Consider the following 18,946-nt stretch of genomic DNA (forward strand, 5'->3'; position numbering starts at 1 on the left):
GGGATTGTGGAAAGTCGCCCGCACAGCCCGTGAGCTTGCAGTGCTTCGCAGGGCTTGGCCGCCCGCCCGCGATCCGGGTGACACGACATCGCGATCACGCCCGCGGCAGGATCCGCCTTTGCAGAAGTTCTGAGGTCCTCGCGCCACCGACGTAATATGAGAAAAGTCTTCGATGCGCAACATCGTCCGGCGGGCGAGTAATCACGGCGGAGTTGGGCTCGTCGGTGTTGGTCCCGGCAATTGAAGCTCCACCATTGGCAGCTTGGCCTCGCCTTTGGTCGCTTGTGGTACTGGGGCGCGAGAGCTTAGTCGCAAGACGTCATGCTGCCGTGGAGGGAGCTGAGCGCAACGTGACGGGGTGGGTCGCAGTAATTACTTAGCTTCTCTTACGAACCAGCTGGACGATGATGAGGCGATGGAGCGCACAGTGGTACCACGGGAAGGCGACTCCGCTTTGCATTCCTTCCAATATATATCCTCTTGCGCGGGCCCTGCTCACTGCACCGTTCTTGCTGCTCCCCGCTCGCGTTGCTGTGGAAATTCGAGCGACATTCCATACCATTTCCATCCATGTGCGCCCACCGCACCGGCTAGACTTACATCGCAGCGTCTTCCGCCGACACTCTCTGTATCCTCACCGTCAACATGGCGACTCGGCACATGCACTTCGCCGAGGAGCCGCCGCAGGTTATGAATCAGGCTGACCTCGACCGCGCCAACGAGAAACTCGAGAACGCCGACGACGACCTCGAACGCTCCTCCAAGGCGGACCACAGCGACGGCGACAACGGCCATGCCAACCACCGCCACGACCCCCGCGTCCCGAGCGGCGACGGCGAGAAGCTCGATAGGTTGGGCACCTACGACAAGTATGAGTTGACCGAGGACGACGCCTATGAAGAGTTGGGCTTCTCGTATCCCTCGTGGAAGAAGTGGTATATCCTCTCCGTCATCTTCATCGTCCAGGTCTCGATGAACTTCAACACCTCGCTCTACTCCAACGCCATCCCGGGCATCAGCGAGGAATTCGGTGTGAGCGCCCAAGCCGCGCGCTGCGGTGCCATGATCTTCCTCGTGCTGTATGCCTTTGGCTGCGAGCTGTGGGCGCCTTGGTCTGAAGAGTTTGGCCGTTGGCCCATCCTCCAGCTCTCGCTCTTCCTCGTCAACATCTGGCAGCTTCCCGTGGCCCTCGCTCCCAATTTCGCCTCCATCATGGTCGGCCGTGCCCTCGGTGGTCTATCTTCGGCCGGTGGCTCCGTTACTTTGGGCATGATCGCCGATATGTGGGAGTCTGACACCCAGCAGTACGCCGTGGCATTCGTCGTCTTCTCGTCCGTGGGAGGCTCCATTCTTGGTCCTATCATTGGAGGGTTCAGTGAAGCGTATCTCAGCTGGAGGTATGATTTCTTTTCCGCATTCGCCGGAGCAAAACTATGCTGACATGATCATAGATGGTCCATCTGGATCCAGCTCATCTTCGGCGGCTTCGTCCAGGCTCTCCACTTCTTCACCGTCCCCGAGACCCGCACCACCATCATGATGAACAAGATCGCCAAGAAGCGCAGAAAGAACGGCAACCCTAACGTCTGGGGCCCCGACGAGCTCGTCCCCGTCTCCGAGCGTTTGACCGTCAAGGAGATTCTCAAGACGTGGTCGCGCCCCTTCGTGATGTTCTGCACCGAGCCAATTGTCCTGGTTCTCTCGCTGCTGTCCGGTTTCTCCGACGCCCTGATCTTCATGTTCATCCAGTCGTTCGCGCTCGTCTACGACCAGTGGAACTTCTCGACCGTCGCAGTCGGCTTGTCCTTCATTTCCATCGGTGTGGGCTACATCATCGCGTGGATCGCCTTCATTCCCGCCATCAAGCGCAACATCAAGGAACGACAGGCGAAGCCCAACGACGAACGTGCCCAGTACGAGTCGCGCCTGTGGTTCTTGCTGTACACCGCTCCATGCTTGCCCATTGGCCTGTTTGGATTCGCGTGGACCATTCAAGGACCTCCCATTCACTGGATTGGCTCCATGATCTTCGCTGCGATTGTCGGAATCGCTAACTATTCCATCTGTACGTCACCTTTCCCACATCTGTAGACATACGCTAACGAACACTCTCAGACATGGCAACGATCGATTACATGATCTGTGCGTATGGTCCATATTCTGCATCGGCGACTGGTGGCAATGGCTGGGCTCGTGACTTCTTGGCCGGTGTGCTTACGATTCCTGCCACGCCTTTCTTCTCCAACATCGGTGCCGACAGTGGGAACAACCTCGAGTACGCATCTACCATTCTGGCCTGTATCTCGGCCGTTCTGGTGGCGGCCGTGTACGCGGTGTATTACTACGGGCCGAGACTTCGAAAGCGATCTCCCTTCGCCCAGCGACTTGCGGATGAGGCTCGAAATGGCAGCGTGGACGGCACGGCGGTGCGACGTGCTAGCTCGATGGCCTTCCCAGGTTCTCGACGAGCGAGTAAGTGTAGTTCTGACTTGTACGTGGATTACAGTCTGCTGACCTCTTCTCCCCAGGTGCTGTGGCTCGCCCAGGCGTTGGCGACAGATCATACTCGCAGAGCGGAAGATTCTTCGGCGAGTCTAGGAAGAGCACGCCCAGAGGCACTCCGGCTGCGAGTCGCGCGGCGAGTCGTGCCAACAGCGTCGCAGGGGCTGCTCCTCGATCAGGCGCTCGAACGCCCAGGTTTTAGGAGAGCTTGCACGTGTTGCTCGACGAAGAAGACTCGTCTGACGATGTACAGTCGCGTTTCCGCACGACTCCGCCTTGTATCTAAGGGGTCGTTCTTCTCGCATTCTTATATCGCATTAGCCACATATGCAAAAGATCATCCCAGCTAGCACATGCTAGGGGCTAATTTGGCAGCGGTCTGACGTCTTTCCTATATCGGACTGATTTTCAGCTCTCGAAGCTTGTGTCGTTCCCCACTCAAGCATCACTTCAGCCTCTGACGAGGATGAATTGTGAAGATGACCTTGCCTCTAACATTCACATCTAGCCAGACAACTTTCATCCTCGTTCTTATAATCCACAATGAAGTTGAGCGACTCACTACCATGGACGAAAAGTCCCCTCGTCATCAACGCTCCAGTAGATCAACCAACTATGCACAATTCAACATCAGATGCTAATACGTTCTTACAGATGGGAGGAATCGCACAAGCCGACCTCGCCATCGCTGTGAGCAAAGCCGGCGGCCTGGGCCAAATCGGCGTCGATTATAATCTCGAAGCTTTCAAGACACGACTCTCGCAGGTCGAAGACGCCCTGGGTCGCCACAACGGGCTTCTACCCATCGGAGTTGGCTTTCTCTCTTTCATCGTCAACTCCGATGCGGCCGTGGATATCGTTGGCAAGTTCAAGCCAGCCGTTGTTTGGGTCTTTGCTGCCAACGCTTTGGATGACTATACCGGATGGGCGGAGGAAGTGCGGAAAGCGTCGCCGAGTTCTCAGTTATAGATCCAGGTGGGGAATGTCGAAGCTGCGTTGCGTGTGGCGGAGGGAGCCAGGCCGGATGTGCTGTGTGTTCAGGGAGCGGATGCAGGTGGGCACGGGTTTGAGAAAGAGGCTGGGATTATCTCATTGCTGCCTGAGATATCAGATGCACTTGCAGAAGCAGGCCACGATATTACTGCCGTTGCTGCCGGGGGTATAGCTGATGGTCGAGCTGGGGCTGCTGCATTGAACCTGGGTGCACAGGGTGTCGTCTTGGGTACGCGATTCTTGTCAGCGCCTGAGACCAAATGTTCATCCCAAATACCGAGCAGCGGTCCTCGCGGCAAAGGATGGAGGGCAGAGTACCGTGCGAGCCAAGCTGTTTGATGAGCTTCGAGGTCCCAATCGATGGCCGAACGCATACGACGGGAGGAGCATCCGCATGAAGAGCTTCGAGGAGTACAAGGACGGAGTCGATATCGATGAGATTCGCAAACGCCACGCCGAGGCGATTAAGGGGCCGGATGCTGGCTTCGGCGCTGAGGGAAGAACAGCCATGTGGGCGGGATCTGGTGTCGGCCTGGTGAAGAAAGAGCAACCCGCCGCAGAGATCGTGGGAGAGATCCGCCAAGGCATTGTTGAGGCGATGGACACCGCTAGAACGCGGTTGTAACACCTCATCTCGTGAAGTGTATGTAGTTGGGGTATCCAAGACTCTATGTCTAAAAGTGTATACATCTCGTCTATTGTCCCTTGACATTGCCACTCTTCGCTTTCTTGAGATCTCCATTCACCACATCTTCCATGTCTTTCCCATTGACTAATGCATATAGCCATACAAGCAGCGCCGTGGCGGTCGTCATCAAGAGGGCGGAAACAGCAAAGAGCCTGCGGTGAAGTCAGCTTTGCCCGTATTGCCGCGACCGATAGACTCACCCAACTCGCTGAGTAGTATCCAGAAGGTCAAAAATGGGATAAGGGTAGAAGTTGTTGAATTGATAGCACCTCTCAATCCAGAACCAATATCCAAAGGCAATCACACCGCTCAAGCCCAACGCGGGAAGAAACGCAATGGTATATGGGGGAGAGAAGAAGAGCAAGTCCACGACGAGGGAGATGGCGGGCATGGCGTGAAAGGACAAGTCGGCGGAGAACTCGAGCGGTGGAGCCCACTCGGGCATGACGAGTTTGGGGTCAATGGCTCGCAGGCCCCAGTAGAGCAGGCTGATCAGACATTCCATCGGTGCGCTGGCCACGCTGAGGATGTTCTTCATCTGGAACAGGCGGTGGGAGAGGGTCAGGTCGGCCAGCAGGCCTATGGCGAAGGTGGTGGTGGCCAGGGAGAGGCCGATGATCGTGAGATATTGTAAATGCCAGCCATAGGATTCGTTTCTAGCGGGTGGTCAGCACGGGGGAGGCTGTGGAGCGTCTGGAGGCGTACACCGGATTGGGATGGGTGACGAGGTAGTTGAAGGAGTAGGCAAACGACGCCAAGCCAATTGTCTGCTACCGCGTGAGCACTGGAGCACTGTCACATGTGAGTGATGTTGGAGGAGGGGAACGCTCACGTGTAGAACCGCAGAGGCTCCACGGGAGGGAGAAGGCAGCCTCTGGAGCGGATGTTTGCCCAGCAGTTGGCGGGCGGCCTGTTTGTGCGCCATGAGTCGTGTGGAGGGGACGAAGATCACAGGACGAAGAGGAAGAGGACGATGGAGACAGAAACGATCAACAGGTACGGAGAGGGTAAGTTTGGGCCACGAGTTTCCGTCGGTTCGATTCTCTCCCAACCGTGTGACATCACCGATGGATACCAGAGCCTTACCGCTTCCAGTCGCCAGCGCCAGCATGTGCCATCGACCACTCCCGTCTTCACCACCAACAGACCCCGATCGATACTATCTTTTGCGAGAGGATGAGCTCTCGCGGCGTCGGGGTGTTGCTACGGACCCAGGTGCAGTGGACATCTGGCTGACCGCTGCACGTCGTCGCCCATGGACCAATGAACGAGGCCTCGCAGCGATCCTGCGGCGGCGGGGTTCTCGACTTATCTGCTGCTTGCTGCTGCGTGCTTCATCTTCTCGGCCGCGCTCTGTGGTGCTGACGCTTCTTGATCCTCGCTACTGCCTCTCTCAGCACATCACCTCGAGTATTATCTATCGACGGTCGCGCCTGCCACAGCGTCTGCTCACTCCCGTCTGACGGCCGTTCCTTCCCAACCGAACCCCCTGGGTCGCAACTTCTCTCCCAGCTCGACGAGCGGTAGCACCTATCGATTTCTCAGCCTTACGCCATGGCAGCCTCTGCCACATAGTCGCCTCCATCACCTCGCCTCGATCCCGTTGCTAAGACCGCGCCTCTCACCCATCCACCGGAATCCCGCAGCCCGGCGATTGACGACGTCGATGAGACCCGACCCGCCGGTATACATCCATCATCCATACACCCGCCATGCCGCGACCCAAGAAAGAAGCAGGCGCAGAACCGAAGAAGCGCAGTCGCACGGGGTGCTGGCCGTGCAAGGCGCGCAAGGTCAAATGCGGCGAGGAGAAGCCGGTGTGCGCCAACTGCACCAAGAGCGGTGAGGCGTGCGACTACAGCATCCGCCTCAACTGGGGCGGGCGCAGCAGGAAGGACAAGGACGGCACCCCCAGCGACGCCGGCAGCTTCACCTTTGTCACCACTCCGATCTCCGCCGCCGCCGCTCCCGCCAAGAGCAATGGCGCCGGCCACGACCACGTCTTCTCCGCCCAGCACATCGTCTCCGGCCCCCAGCGGCCTCCTAGCAGCCATCCGATCGATCTGCCCACGCCGGAGCCGACGCCGGGTGGTGGCGAGGGCACATATATCGATCCGCGGTTGCGACTCGCCCAGCAACAGCAGCAGCAGGTCCCCAACCGCGAACATCAGCCCAGTCCGCATGCGCCGACATATCTCCCTCCCATCGGCAGTGCGCGCGGTTCGCCGACTCTCACCGAGCGCACCTCTCCAACCTCCGCTCCCATGCGCGATGAGTTCAGCTGGTCGCCGCAGCATCGAGCGAAGCGCGTCAAGCTCAACAGCCCTCCCACCGCCCAACCGAGTCCGGTGTTTGCTGTGCCGCAGTATCCCGGGGCGGTGGAGTCGCCCAGCTCCACGCATTTCACTCCCCACAGCATCAGCAGCATCGTCAATACTCCAGCGACGCCGGGCTCCAGCATCAACTCCGGCTCCCCTTACCCTCCTCAGCCTGCTGCGTTGAACGTGCAAGATCCGCCCGATCTGCGTAGGCTGTCGGTTAAGTCGTTATTGTCTGACCCTGCAGAAGAGAATGATCGACCGCGCTATCCTCGAGCCGACAGCCAGCAAGGCCATCGCACATATGGCTACGACCACGGATTCCCTGATCTCGACGTGCCGCACAATGATGACAACAACGTCGTCCTCCCCAAATCGCCAGACCTTCGCCGTGCCAGTGCGGCAGTCTCAGAAGTCAGTACCTCCAGCGGTGAAATCGATGCTAAGCAGATCGCATTCGAGCCAGGGGGCTACTATGCTCAACCAGTCGCCATTCGCATTCCACGCGCTCTCGAGCCTCTCCCACCGGAGTTGCTGGAGAATCAGATGAACCTCCTCTACTTCCACCACTTCATCAACCACACGGGACGTATCATGGTGCCACATGACTGTCCTGAGAACCCATTCCGCGGAGTCTTGCCTCAGATGGCGGTCCGCAATCAGCATCTACTCCATCTTTTGCTGGCTTTCTCGGCTTCACACAGAGCGAGACTTCTGGACCACGCGGAGCCTGCGAACCGCATCGCCGGCTGGATGTCGGACGTTCTGCCGGCACTTCGTCAAGCCCTCGGCGAGCCATCGTCACCAGGCTCGACTGACCCAACTGACCCTTCATCACTTGCGCCCCTCGCGACAGCTATCATGCTGGCCTCCTTGGAGATTGTTTCTCCGCACACCTTCTCTGTTCGAATACCTTGGCAGCAGCACCTCCAAGTGGCACGGCAGATGATTGTGGCCAAAGGTGGGCTTCATCATCTCGCGCAGAAGTCAGACGGCGCGCGGGATAAAGCTATCTTCTTTCTCTCGCGATGGTTTGCGTACTTGGACGTGCTCGGCAGTCTCTCTAACAGATACGAGCAGCCTCTCTTTGGTGCGTACCTGGAAGATGGTGGAGGTCTGTGGCTGGTAAACCGAGATAACGAAGAAATCTACCAAATCGACTGCTTCTTTGGCTTTTCAGGAAGATGCATTGCACTTCTCGCCCAGGTGGCTGAACTGGCGGCACAATGCGACAACCAGCGAATCGACCCTGTCACGAACCAGGTCAAAATGGGATGGCGTCCGCCCGAGTACTTCAGACAACAAGCCGAAGAGCTGAAGAAGCGACTCAACGCCAGCGCGAATACCGTCTACCGCGGCTGCATGCACACCGATCCCAACGACCCCCAAGCGACCGGTTCAAGAGCCGGCAAGGAAGCCGAAGAGATCTACGCCACGAATGAAGCGTACCACTGGGCGGGTCTCATCCACCTCTCACGACGAGTCCTGGCGCTCTCTTCCACCAGCCCGGAAGTGCAAGATAGCGTCAACAAGGTGATCAGCTCGCTGCAGAAAGTGCGACGAGGCAGCACCGCCGAATCGTGCCTGCTCTTCCCCATGTTCACCGCAGGGTGCGAGGCGCAGCGCGAGGACCAACGACAGCTGTTTATGGATCGGTTGAAGGCGGTGGAGGGTTGGGGCATGTCTCATGTCGGACGCGCTCGCGCCTTGATGCAGACGGTGTGGGATACGGGGAGGCCGTGGGAGACGCTCGTCGATGGCGAGTTCTTCGGGTAAGAGAGATCCATCCTCTTTTGCGTTGTACATGCTACAGAGATGCGGTTACGAAGTCAATGTCAGCAGATGTCCAGACTTGTTTGGTGTGTGTTCATCGCATAGCATATGAACTAGATAGACAGAAGCTGACTGCCGTAGTCACTGAACAGGGATCACCGTTTGCCATCAGCATTCTCCAGCAGCTTATGAGCAACAAGATAAATTCTGACGAAACGAAAGCTATGTGCATTTCTCGCTGGTCGAGGGAGTCAGTATAAGAATGCAAACAAGCGATCCATTTCGTGAGCGATGCGCGATCTGAAGCTACCAACAAAGCGTCCTCAATTCCTACTCCGACTCTTCGCTCGAATCCTCAGACTCATTGTCCGACGCAAACCACGTCGGCGGGGATGGTGTGCCACGGCGGCGTGCTGGCTGCTGCTCCTCCCTCCGCCGGGGAGCAGGCGGGATGTGTGCATTCCTCACAATCTTCATGAACGGGTTTTCCGCCTCCTTCATCGATCCCGGTGGTCCCATCTGACCGACAGCACCGCCCATCTCACTCATGGACATCCTCGACCGTCTATGCGACGAGCGTGAGCCTCCACTCTGGCGGCGTTGGGTTGCGTCGCGCGCCCGGCGCCGGCTGCGTTTCGAGTCACTTCTTTCGCTCTCCCGCGATATGCTCGCCGCCGTCGTTTCGCTGGCGGTGGTGGGGATGCTCGACGTCGGCAGTTTTGAATCGACCGCAAACGCCAGAGGCTTCTCGCTCGTCGCTACTGGTGTTGTCAAGCCGCCGTCCACCACTGTTGCCCGCATGGCTTGGATTGGTGTGAAGTGGTGGCCAGGGAGCGGTGGTGGTGCCTTGTACCGAATTTCCTCATCCATCACCTCATCAATTTCTCGGTCGTGACTCACGTCTTCTCCATCGTCTTCGACTTCTTCAATCGTTCGATCAGGAACCAGATCTTCCTCATCGTCGTCCACCTCTTCAATCTCTCGATCTCGAATCATATCCTCCTCCTCATCGTCATCATCTTCTGCCGACGAATGGTCTTCGCTCGGGAGACTCCATGAGTCCTCTTTCTCCATGAAAATTTCCCAATCCTCCTCTCTCAAAACTTCATCATCCACGTCTTCGGCGTCCGCATTGATCGAAGCACCTGGAAGTGGGACTTTCCGACGAGCGCGCCCTTCTTCAATGGCTTCGCGCAACTCCATTTGCCGGCGCTCTGCCTTGATCGAGTCGATGGTCGCTTGGTCTTTGCGCAGTATGGCATCGTACATGTTCGCCGTCAGGTTTGCCTCCTTGAATTGACGCCTCGCCGCGTCCTCGTCACCACCAGCCACCCTCAAACAGTCCCGCCAACGTTGCTTCTGTGTCCAGTCATGGAAAAGACTTTGGCGCCGCTCTCGTGGCTCCGGCTGGCCCATCTCGACTTCATCAGAATCATACAATCCTCCATAGTCGTCCGCGGTTCTACCGTGGTCGTCCCTGGGAGCATTATGGTCGTTCATGATGGCGTCGTAGTCGTTGACAGTTGCATCATCGTCAGCCTGGGTTCGATCATGGTCGATCACTGAAGCAACGCGGTCGTTCGCTGTAGTGTCATGATCTTCCGCTGTAGCATTGTTGTCGTGTGCAGGAGCATCCTGGGCGTGCGCAGGTGTACTGTGGTCGACATTTGCTGTGGCGCTACGAGTGATTCTCTTGCGTGCTGCAGTCGGGCGTCGAAGGCGGCCAGCCTTTACGCCAGATCGTGCATTTGCCGGAAGCTTGACAAAAGCGGTGGGGAGGTTTGAAAAATCCAAGCCGTCCTCGATCGGAGTATATTGTCCCTCTGCCTCCTTACTCTGAGTGGCGACGCGCTCTTGTGGTTCAGGTGGATATGCAGGATATTCTTCGACGTCGTCCGTCATCACTTGATCCGTTGGAACGGCATCTTTCTGTGCAGTTTCATTCGGCACTGCCCCATCCACTGTCATCTCATCTTGCACCGTCTCATCCTGTATCGTCTCCTCTTGCACCGTCTCATCCACTACCATCTCATCACCAGCAGGATCACGCGGCGTCGACGATTGAGCCACTTTGTCTTTCGACTTGTCACTTTTAGGCGCCCGCGCTTTGGACTTCTTTGCCGACGGCTCGGCCCCATTGCTTATGGGAGACTTGGACAGGAGCCTCCGCTTTTGGACCTTGTGCTCGATGGATTTTAAAGTACGATCCTTGAGTCTCTGCTGGAGAGCCGCCGCATCAAAGCCATCCCTCACGCCTTGCTGTATGATCGCCATCTCGGCGGGAGTCCATCGCCGGCGCGACTCAACGTGGAGGGAGGTCGGTTTGGCGGCGCGGGCCTCGAGGTTGAACTTCTCCTGGTCTTGGTCAGCATCTTCGGCTCATGGGCTGCATTCAGCATGCACGCACTATCAAAGCCTTCTTCCGTCCTCGAATGGCAGACCCTGTCCGTCTCACAGGCCCCGGTCCTAGCTCACGTGCGATCTCGGTGGCAGACCAACCCTCACGGACGCCGCGGATCAGCACCGCATCCTCCTCCTTGGTCCACTTGGGAGGTTGCTTCAACCCGCCGAAGCGCTGGGAGCCTGACGACATTTGAGAGCTCGTCATCTTCTGAAAGGCATTCTGAGAGCCATTGGCGCTATTTGGTGTCCCTGCTCCCCCATCTTCGTACTCGGAGAAATCCTCGATAGGGTCGGCATCGTGAGCGATGTCAGGTTCGGATGAAGCTTGCGAAGGGATCGAGGATGGAATGACCGTGGGCGTCGTCGGCCGCTCTTGCTGCTGCGAGGGTGGAGGTCGCTGGGCGGATGGAGGTGTCTGCTGCGACGGAGGTGTGGCCGTGCCCTTGAAGCGTGGAGGACGGAGCGAGGAGACCGCGGGCGACGATGCCCGGTTGCGCAACATGCTGAGGTCGGTCGAGGTGATGGCGAAGGCGGCGACGACGATGTCAGGCGGCGGTGGTATGGATTCGGGGTGTCTTGTGAGAGGTGAGGTGACGATCAATGGAAGCTGTGAAATGCGAGACTAACACGCTAACGCGCGCTCAAGATAAAGTTTCCGCTTCCCCACACTTCGGTTCCTTCCTTCCGATGTCATGTTCCTGCCTCGCTTTTCGTGACATTCATGTGGCACACACTCATCCCATTTCGCTCTTCACGAGGTGGTGAAGGACACAGCACATTCGAGGGGTGTGGTTTCTAATGTTCATAGGGCAGGCAGCACCATGCGCCAAGCCAGGCCTTCCCCAGGCAAGCTGTTCCTCTTCAACATCCGTCTCAAAGTTTCTCTTTCTCCTCTCAATTTCGGTGAATTGAAACGAAGTCTACCTTGACAAAGAACAGAATCTCCCAGCTCCCACTCCGCCGACAAAGCCCCCTCCGAATGAGGAGATTGTCTCTCCTCTGTGGTACCTAGGCAACTCATAGTCTTCCCAGCAGAGATGGATCAAACGGTGCGACTCTACGTGGGCAACCTGCCGTACGCAGCTCAGAGGGAGGACATCGAAACCTTATTCGCGAAGAACAATGTCCCTTTGTAGGTACTTCTGTTGAGACGAGGTTTGTGGCGACAAGGCTGATGGTGAGGGGTTGCAGGAAGAAGATGGACATGTCGATTGACCCCTTCACGGGACGAAACCCAAGCTACTGCTTTGTCGAATTGGATCCTGCTGATGCCGACCTCGCGATGGAGGCTCTTCAAGGCCAAACGGTTCGGGGAAGGCCCGTCAAGGTCAATCTCAACACTCAGAAGGGGCCACGAACCCACCGCCCTCTGACCGTAGAGTACGAGCACAGCCGCCGAACCCACAGATTCCCTACAACCAACGCGACGAATAACGATTTTGCTTTCGACCGATGGTCACGCCAAGATGCAGAGTCGCACTGGACGGCCCCGTTTGAAGAACGTCGCCGACTTTTTGTGGGCGGTCTATCCAGGATTCCGAACCAGGACGTCGTCAACGCAGAAATGCGCGGACTGTTCGATGGGTATGACGTTCAAGCGGTCAGCAAGCTCATATCTCCGCGAGATAACGTTGTGCCCGAGGAAGGGTCACAGTACTACTGCTTTGTCGACGTGGGCAGTGCGGAAGAAGCTGAGAGCGCTGTTCCGGTGCTCAATGGAAAGCCCACGCCATATGTTCAACATGCTAGGCAAAAGAAGCCAACGATAGTGCAACGAGAACAGTTGGGCGTCCCCAAGAATCCCACCCCTGGCAACAGAGCTCGAGATCTCGCAGGCAGCTGGAGGCGTGTTGAATAGAGACACGCACGGTGATCGTCAATGGGGTTGCAATATATGCTGAAATATCGTTCGCAAAGCCAACATCGACCCCCGATCTCACGACGTGCCTTCCCATTCACTGCTCCTTCCTTCCCCGGGCAACCACCAACAAACCTTGTTCGCCTCCAGCTTCTTCGCGATTCACACCTCACCTTCCACACAACCGCACAGGCATAACCCAACAAGAGGCATTCGATCACACGCGAAGCAATCCCAACACAGTCATTCATAACTGTCAGTACGATCGCTACCATGTCCCTCGACGACCACATCGCCAAACTGGTCGAGGAGGAGGAAGCCAACGACACCTACGACGATGATGACTACGGCGACTACATGGATGAAGACCACATCCGCGGTCGTGCCAAGCGCGGCAACAACAAGGCCGCCCTGAAGACAGCCAAAGGCCTCGCCGCCGCCGCCACTCCTGCAGCCAACCGCAAGTCCCCCAGCAAGTCGCCCAGCAAGTCTCCCACCAAGTCTCCCACCAAAGACACGCAGAAGGCAGCCACGCCCCGCTCGGTCAACAAGATGGGCACGGACAAGTCAGACTGGAAGATGAAGCTCCAGCTCTCAACCAACCAGCAGAACATCACCGACAGCTACACCCTCGAGCCCACCAAATTCGACCCCTACAAGACCTCGAAGTCGGCCTCCCCAAAGACTTCCAAGATTACGGCAGGCGCTGGCAAGGAGGGTGGAGGACAAGGCATCGGCACTCGCATGCCAGCTCAACAAAAGGCCGAGGACATTCCACCCAAGAAGGAGAACGCGAAGGTGTTGAGCGTGTGGGACGACAATGATCCATGGGCTTGAAGGGCTGGGAACGACGTTGCAGGGCGAGGTGAATGAGGCGAAGTTGAAGGACTCACGGCTCGATGCATCGAAGTAATGGAGAAGTGCGCAAATTGCGAGCAGGAGAGGGAAACAGACGTCGATGTAGTGGCGTCGAATATCGAATCGAAACGTATCAACTGCTATGTCAATCTCTCCACCTTTCATCTCGGTCATGAATAAGAGCCTGCCGTATTTACACCTCCGCACTCTTAACATCTGAACTCCCCAATCGGTGTTGGTGTAGCACACCGCCAACTGCACACCCTCCTCAAGAACGGCAAGATGTTCTCTTGCTTCAGCTCCGTCTGTGAAGGTGACCCGTTGTGCCAATACTCCACCCACTCCGCTCTCGCTTTGATGTAGGCTCGCCCACAAGTCGAACACGTCTGATTACCCATTTCCACCCCACGCGCTGCGGCGTCAAGAGCCACTCTGACAACAGCAGGAATGTCGGATGGAAGCTCCTGCAAGTTGAATTCTTTCTGCGCCGATCTCGAAGCAAGCTCGAACAATGATGGAGCGAAAGAACAAGTTGCAGGCTCTGGTGCGTCGCTGAGAGGATCGAGGGTCGCTTGAAAGGGGTCTCGGTCGGGTCTCGCCCTGTGAAGTGGCGTCCCGTCGACACTGTTCCAGCGAATCGCGGATGATGCGAGAAAAATGAGCTCTTCCGCGCCAAGCTCGACCTCTCTGCCAGCTCTCGATGCCTCCTGCAGATATTGTATGCGCAGCAGACGCCCAAGCTTCAGGCGTAGTTCCAATTCTGCTCGAATACTCAATGGGCCGTGTTCCTGATACGACCTTCTCAAGCCTTCGTAGTACTCTCTTGTGTCTCCCCAACGGCTCAAATCCTCGTTGTTGGTTTGCACAGTCAGGCCAGACAGAGGCGAAGGTCCTTCAATCGTGGTAGGTTCGAGTAAAGGATTCGGCCGGACAATGATTCGCCGGCTTTCACCTCCACCGTCCAGAAAGCGCATCAGCTCCCAGGGAAGCAATCGGATGTTGTTTCCAGCGATGTTCAGCTCCTTCAGATTGCGCAATCTCGCAATGGCATACGGCAGCTCTGTGAGGTCGTTGCTCCTGAGACTGAGCACTGTCACGTTCTCCAGCCGAAAGAGTTCAGCGGGCAGGGAACGCAGTTGGTTGCGAGCCAGGAACAGCTTGATCGAGGGCGTCAAGGCGACGAATTCGTCTTCTGATGGAGGTTCGGTGAGGGTGCCGTGTGACTGGCGGATGAGCTGATGCAACGGTTTGAGCGTCTCAGAGGACATGTGCTCCAAGCCGAGAGCGGAAAGATCCACCGCATCGTGTCCAGATTCGACGCAGTCACCAATGGTCTGCTGGGCGATGCGCTCGCCCTGTGGAAGAGATGGGTGCGGGACGGCGCTGCTCGAGGTAGGAATGCGATCGGCCACATTTAAATCACGGGCGTTGTTGAGCAAGCTATCAATGCTTTCATCGCTCCCGAGGAACACACCACTGTCCGCGTTCCTAAAGTTGTCTTTGGTGTGTGGGATAGACTGCTGCGAGCTTCTTCGACCCAACGTCCACCACGGGCCCTTGACCATGCGTTTGCGCTTCGGTTGTTCATACTCGGTCTGGTCCTCGGCTTCGGAGGGATCCTCAGAGAAGAGCGGATCGCTGGAGAGGTTGTTGTTGTCGTAATCGAGTGGGCGCTTGCGGTTTGGCAGGGCGGGGAGGGCGGAGGAGGTAGGGAGAGGCGGGGAGGAGGGGAGCTCGTCGTTGAGATCAGGTAGTGGTGGTGGCGACGAGGGCAGAGCCATCTCGAACTCGCGTCCGAGAGGTCGCGTCTGGTGAGATATCGGAAGAGGACATGGAGTCCGTCGCGTGTGGTGTAAGATGCGATGCCAGCCGAGTGGGGGAGGGGTTCCCGAAATAGCGTAGCTTCTCACAACATGAACTTTCTCTCAGCTTCTGCTCTACGCTCTCCATCCCCACCACGATCCCATCGTTTTCGCGAGTCGTTTGATCGATCGGACGTACGAAGAAGAGCTTCCTGGCTTTGAGAAAGAACTTGAGAGGGACGACTGTTTCCCGTGCTCGACTAGGACGACAGCGGACGGTAGCAGGTATTCGTATGACGGGCGAGGCGGAGCTCTTAGGGCAATTCGAAGATCATGCAGGTGACTGTCAACATTTAGGCATTTTCGGCAGTCCCACGAGTCCCTGAGTTCGACTCCTTCGGCTCACGGAATGTCCAGTCTTCGGCATTCCGACGGCGCTCGGGAGGCACAACACCGCCAAGCCCAGCGATTCCCCTAACCTGCACTTCGAATCCTTCCACCTGGTCGTGATCAGATAGTTGCTAGTAGTGATCCTCCGCGAGCCTGAATCTCCACGGGGTTTGCGCCTCGACGACTTGTTTTGCCTCGCGCAGCCCGGTCTGCTGCTCAAGCGGCTGAGGCGATCGCCCAGGCACACGACCGACCAGCGTTCATCCGCCTATCAAACCCTGCATGGCCCTTCGTGACTGCAATGCAAGATGCAATCCTGCGCCTGGGGCTGCTATTCTGATGGTGGAACGCGAGACGTCACGCTTTGGGGACTGCCGCACTGGGTACTCCTTGAGAGCCTCGACACGTCGACTTTGCGGTGCCCTCCCAGTCTAGTCGCTATCTAACCGCTGGCCGGAATTCCGGAGTCGAGCGAGGTGATGTTGAATGGGAAATATATTGAGGTGAGTCCCTCTCGAGCAGCGATATGAAATCTCCTCCATCCACTCTATCATTCTCCTTTGCGCGCTGTCAAAATAGACGTCACATGGTTCCCCATCCCTCTTCCTCTGGCGACCACCTCGCAAGTGTCGCCGGGGGAACGGCATCACGTCCAGTTCGCAGGCCCTCTCCCTCTCCCCACCACCGATGAGGTCTTCACCACCCTGTGCCAAACCTTTCCCGAGCAGTTGAAGCGCATCCCCGACGGCGAGACCGGTCATCGACAAGGCCCGCTGCATTGGCAGACCCAGGTGTTCGAGCAGGCCGGTCTGTCACACTTCCTGAAAGATGAAGCGCTTCTGAAATGTGCGCGACTGGAGGCACTCTTGCCAGCAGTTTCGATCGATCCGGCCCTCGAGCTGGACACGAGGTGGGCGCTCTTCTACGAGTATACCCAGATGGTGGTTGACTCATTGGCACTCAGATATGCCCACTACGCCATTGCCTCGTACCAGGCCTTCTCTAGGCACAAAGCCGCCGAGACCATCCCCTCGAGCGTCAGGCTGCAAGTGTCTTTGCCGCTGCCCAAGACGCTCGTGGTGGAGTGGATCAAGCCAGAGTATCAGGAGATGGTTGAGACTCAATACAAGGCTGCCATTGTTCGTGCCATCGAAGGCATTCAAGGATCCATTCCGCATCAGGATCTGGCCATCCAGATCGATTGTCGTTTGACGTCGCCGGATTTCGAAATGCGTACCGCCGGCTCAGAGATAGACGACACACTCCTTCTAGCAAGCTGTGCAGCCAGGCTGGCCCGTTACATCGCCGCAGATGTTGAACTGGGTCTTCATATAGCCAGTTCCTCTCCAGGTACCACGCAAAGCATTGTCGATATGGCCAAGGCTGTGCGAAGACAGTGCTCTAAGCCCGTGGCTTGGATGCATCTTTCCCTGCCTCCAGACACCACCAATGAGCAATCTCTCCTTCCCCTTGAAGATTTGGCACCTGACAGATTTCCCACCAAGACTGAACTGGTACTTGGTCTCGTGTTGCCTCGAGATGAAGAAGGGAGCCGGCGGCGTCTCTTCAAGGCTGCGGAACGTTTGGGCACTACCGACTTTGGGATCTCTGCGGCTTGCAATCTCGTGGACTTGACGCAAGACGATTTCAAAGATGTTCTTCGGATTTTGAGGGTGCTGTCGATGCCCCATGAATGATGAGGCTTGATGGGGAAGATTATTTGCATAGCGCGGATGATGTATTTTGGACGGCAGTTTTAATGAGTGAAGGAAAGAGAAGAAGGAGTCTGGCATGAACAGGTACAAAATAATCACTATGTATGACAGACTCGCACAATTTACCGTTTTCCTGCAAAGTCTCTTCTCCAGTGCACATCATTGCTATCATACAAGCAAGTCATTCACACTCCAAACGTCTTCGCCATAAACTCCTGCACAGCATCATCCGGCCGTACTTTATCTGCAGAAGGCAGAGATTGAACAATCATCGTCGAGAGGCTTCTGACTCGCGACAGCGCAACGTACGCTTGACCCGAGGCGAAGCACTTATCCAGGCTGACTGCAACATTCGAGAGGGTCATTCCTTGTGACTTGTGGACGGTGATCGCCCAGCCAGCGATCAGCGGGATCTGGGTCCGGGACAGGAGACTGTACGGCTCATCTTTCCCCAACTCCGTGATGGAGCAATGTGCCTTGATGGTTCGCTTTGTAACTTCGCCACCGGACAGATTGAACTGAACGGTGGGCCACCACCTGCACTCTGCGGATTCGTAGAAGTGACGGATGCGGGACTCCACGTAATGCCGGTGCTCATGTGAGAGCAGCTCCTCGCCGTTCTTGGGTTCATCTTTCGATCCTCGCTTGGCTCGTGGCAGATTCTCCGCTACCATCGGCTCGAAACCAACAATCTTGCCGCTCGTGCCATTGACCAAGCCCGCTTTGAGGTCGAGATTCTGGATCAAGATGACTTGCATGCCCTCCTTCAACTCGAGTCCTGCGGCGTATCTGTGGTGCTGCAGTGACGCAAAAGGTGCTCTTGACATGCCGTCGGGCTGCGTGACGTCGATAAACTCTGGGTGCTGCTGGGCCCACTGCAGGTCGTCGATGCATTGATAGAAGCGTGCCGGCGTATCCAGCTTTCTCATGTGACCGTCGTTGATGTTGTCGACCTCTTGGCGAAGTGGACTGAGCTTGACTGCGTCGTCAAAGATCACATCGTGCTTGTGATTGAGGAGAATATCCTCCTGCTCTCGGGTCCAGCCATCGCCCTTCCGCATACTATCCAGAATAGACATCAGCAGGGGACCTGCTTGCCGATGGACAGTAGTCAGTCGGATCGTAGCGAACGAGCAGGCTCCCCAGATCCGGCTTCGAAAGGCCCACTTATCCCCATCGTGGTAGGTCCCATGCTGTCGGCACGTGTAGGTGTTCAATTGTTGCTCCCAGCCTTCGAGCGGGTCTCCGCAATCAATGCAAGTTTCGAAGGGCCTGACAGGAGGAAGCTGATAGAAATCTCCGCTGATGATGACTTGAACGCCGCCAAATGGTTTGTAGCTCTGCAATGCTTCTTGCATCATGATCGAAAGCCGAGTCAGGGTGTCGCTCTCAACCATGCTGATTTCGTCGATGATCAGGATATCAGTCTCCCTGAACCGCTTCCACACCTTCTTCTCGTGCGCCAACTTCTTGAGCTCTACTTCCGAGCCTTTCGCAAGCTTCACTGACCACCCCGCGAAAATATGAAGGGTCGATCCAAAGACATTGATAGCCGCCATACCTGGAGCGCACAAGCATTAGTTGGCATGCGTTACGAATACCGCAAGACTTACTTACCTGTTGGAGCCACAACTCTGGAGGCAAGC

The 18,946-nt window shown here is 56.8% G+C and overlaps 9 protein-coding genes across 9 annotated transcripts; 6 read left to right on the forward strand and 3 right to left on the reverse strand.

Moving 5' to 3' along the window:
* Positions 1-645: 645 nt before the first annotated feature.
* On the forward strand, positions 646-2,704 carry M409DRAFT_30452 (uncharacterized protein; the record flags this gene model as incomplete). Its single annotated transcript, XM_033809929.1, has 4 exons — positions 646-1,397; positions 1,452-2,065; positions 2,116-2,472; positions 2,529-2,704. The coding sequence occupies 4 exons, from the start codon at positions 646-648 to the stop codon at positions 2,702-2,704; spliced, it is 1,899 nt and encodes a 632-aa protein (XP_033659923.1).
* Positions 2,705-3,045: 341 nt separating this feature from the next.
* M409DRAFT_71284 (uncharacterized protein) lies at positions 3,046-4,120 on the forward strand (the record flags this gene model as incomplete). Its single annotated transcript, XM_033819102.1, has 4 exons — positions 3,046-3,102; positions 3,157-3,438; positions 3,472-3,757; positions 3,804-4,120. 4 exons carry the CDS (start codon positions 3,046-3,048, stop codon positions 4,118-4,120), a joined length of 942 nt encoding a protein of 313 aa, XP_033659924.1.
* A 70-nt stretch (positions 4,121-4,190) lies between these two features.
* M409DRAFT_30454 (uncharacterized protein) lies at positions 4,191-5,108 on the reverse strand (the record flags this gene model as incomplete). Its single annotated transcript, XM_033809930.1, has 4 exons — positions 4,191-4,335; positions 4,384-4,839; positions 4,889-4,950; positions 5,016-5,108. The coding sequence occupies 4 exons, from the start codon at positions 5,106-5,108 to the stop codon at positions 4,191-4,193; spliced, it is 756 nt and encodes a 251-aa protein (XP_033659925.1).
* Positions 5,109-5,895: 787 nt separating this feature from the next.
* On the forward strand, positions 5,896-8,277 carry M409DRAFT_71286 (uncharacterized protein; the record flags this gene model as incomplete). Its single annotated transcript, XM_033819103.1, has 1 exon — positions 5,896-8,277. One exon carries the CDS (start codon positions 5,896-5,898, stop codon positions 8,275-8,277), a length of 2,382 nt encoding a protein of 793 aa, XP_033659926.1.
* Positions 8,278-8,604: 327 nt separating this feature from the next.
* On the reverse strand, positions 8,605-11,179 carry M409DRAFT_61117 (uncharacterized protein; the record flags this gene model as incomplete). Its single annotated transcript, XM_033814662.1, has 2 exons — positions 8,605-10,629; positions 10,682-11,179. 2 exons carry the CDS (start codon positions 11,177-11,179, stop codon positions 8,605-8,607), a joined length of 2,523 nt encoding a protein of 840 aa, XP_033659927.1.
* A 535-nt stretch (positions 11,180-11,714) lies between these two features.
* M409DRAFT_71287 (uncharacterized protein) lies at positions 11,715-12,535 on the forward strand (the record flags this gene model as incomplete). The annotated part of the gene is made up of 2 exons (XM_033819104.1): positions 11,715-11,809; positions 11,869-12,535. The coding sequence occupies 2 exons, from the start codon at positions 11,715-11,717 to the stop codon at positions 12,533-12,535; spliced, it is 762 nt and encodes a 253-aa protein (XP_033659928.1).
* A 273-nt stretch (positions 12,536-12,808) lies between these two features.
* On the forward strand, positions 12,809-13,372 carry M409DRAFT_30458 (uncharacterized protein; the record flags this gene model as incomplete). Its single annotated transcript, XM_033809931.1, has 1 exon — positions 12,809-13,372. One exon carries the CDS (start codon positions 12,809-12,811, stop codon positions 13,370-13,372), a length of 564 nt encoding a protein of 187 aa, XP_033659929.1.
* A 230-nt stretch (positions 13,373-13,602) lies between these two features.
* M409DRAFT_71288 (uncharacterized protein) lies at positions 13,603-15,174 on the reverse strand (the record flags this gene model as incomplete). Its single annotated transcript, XM_033819105.1, has 1 exon — positions 13,603-15,174. The coding sequence occupies one exon, from the start codon at positions 15,172-15,174 to the stop codon at positions 13,603-13,605; it is 1,572 nt and encodes a 523-aa protein (XP_033659930.1).
* Positions 15,175-16,523: 1,349 nt separating this feature from the next.
* On the forward strand, positions 16,524-17,282 carry M409DRAFT_30460 (uncharacterized protein; the record flags this gene model as incomplete). The annotated part of the gene is made up of 1 exon (XM_033809932.1): positions 16,524-17,282. The coding sequence occupies one exon, from the start codon at positions 16,524-16,526 to the stop codon at positions 17,280-17,282; it is 759 nt and encodes a 252-aa protein (XP_033659931.1).
* Between the last annotated feature and the right edge of the window lie 1,664 nt (positions 17,283-18,946).

This window comes from Zasmidium cellare (assembly GCF_010093935.1).
Source record: "Zasmidium cellare ATCC 36951 unplaced genomic scaffold M409scaffold_65, whole genome shotgun sequence".
Classification (NCBI taxonomy): Eukaryota; Fungi; Ascomycota; class Dothideomycetes; order Mycosphaerellales; family Mycosphaerellaceae; genus Zasmidium; species Zasmidium cellare.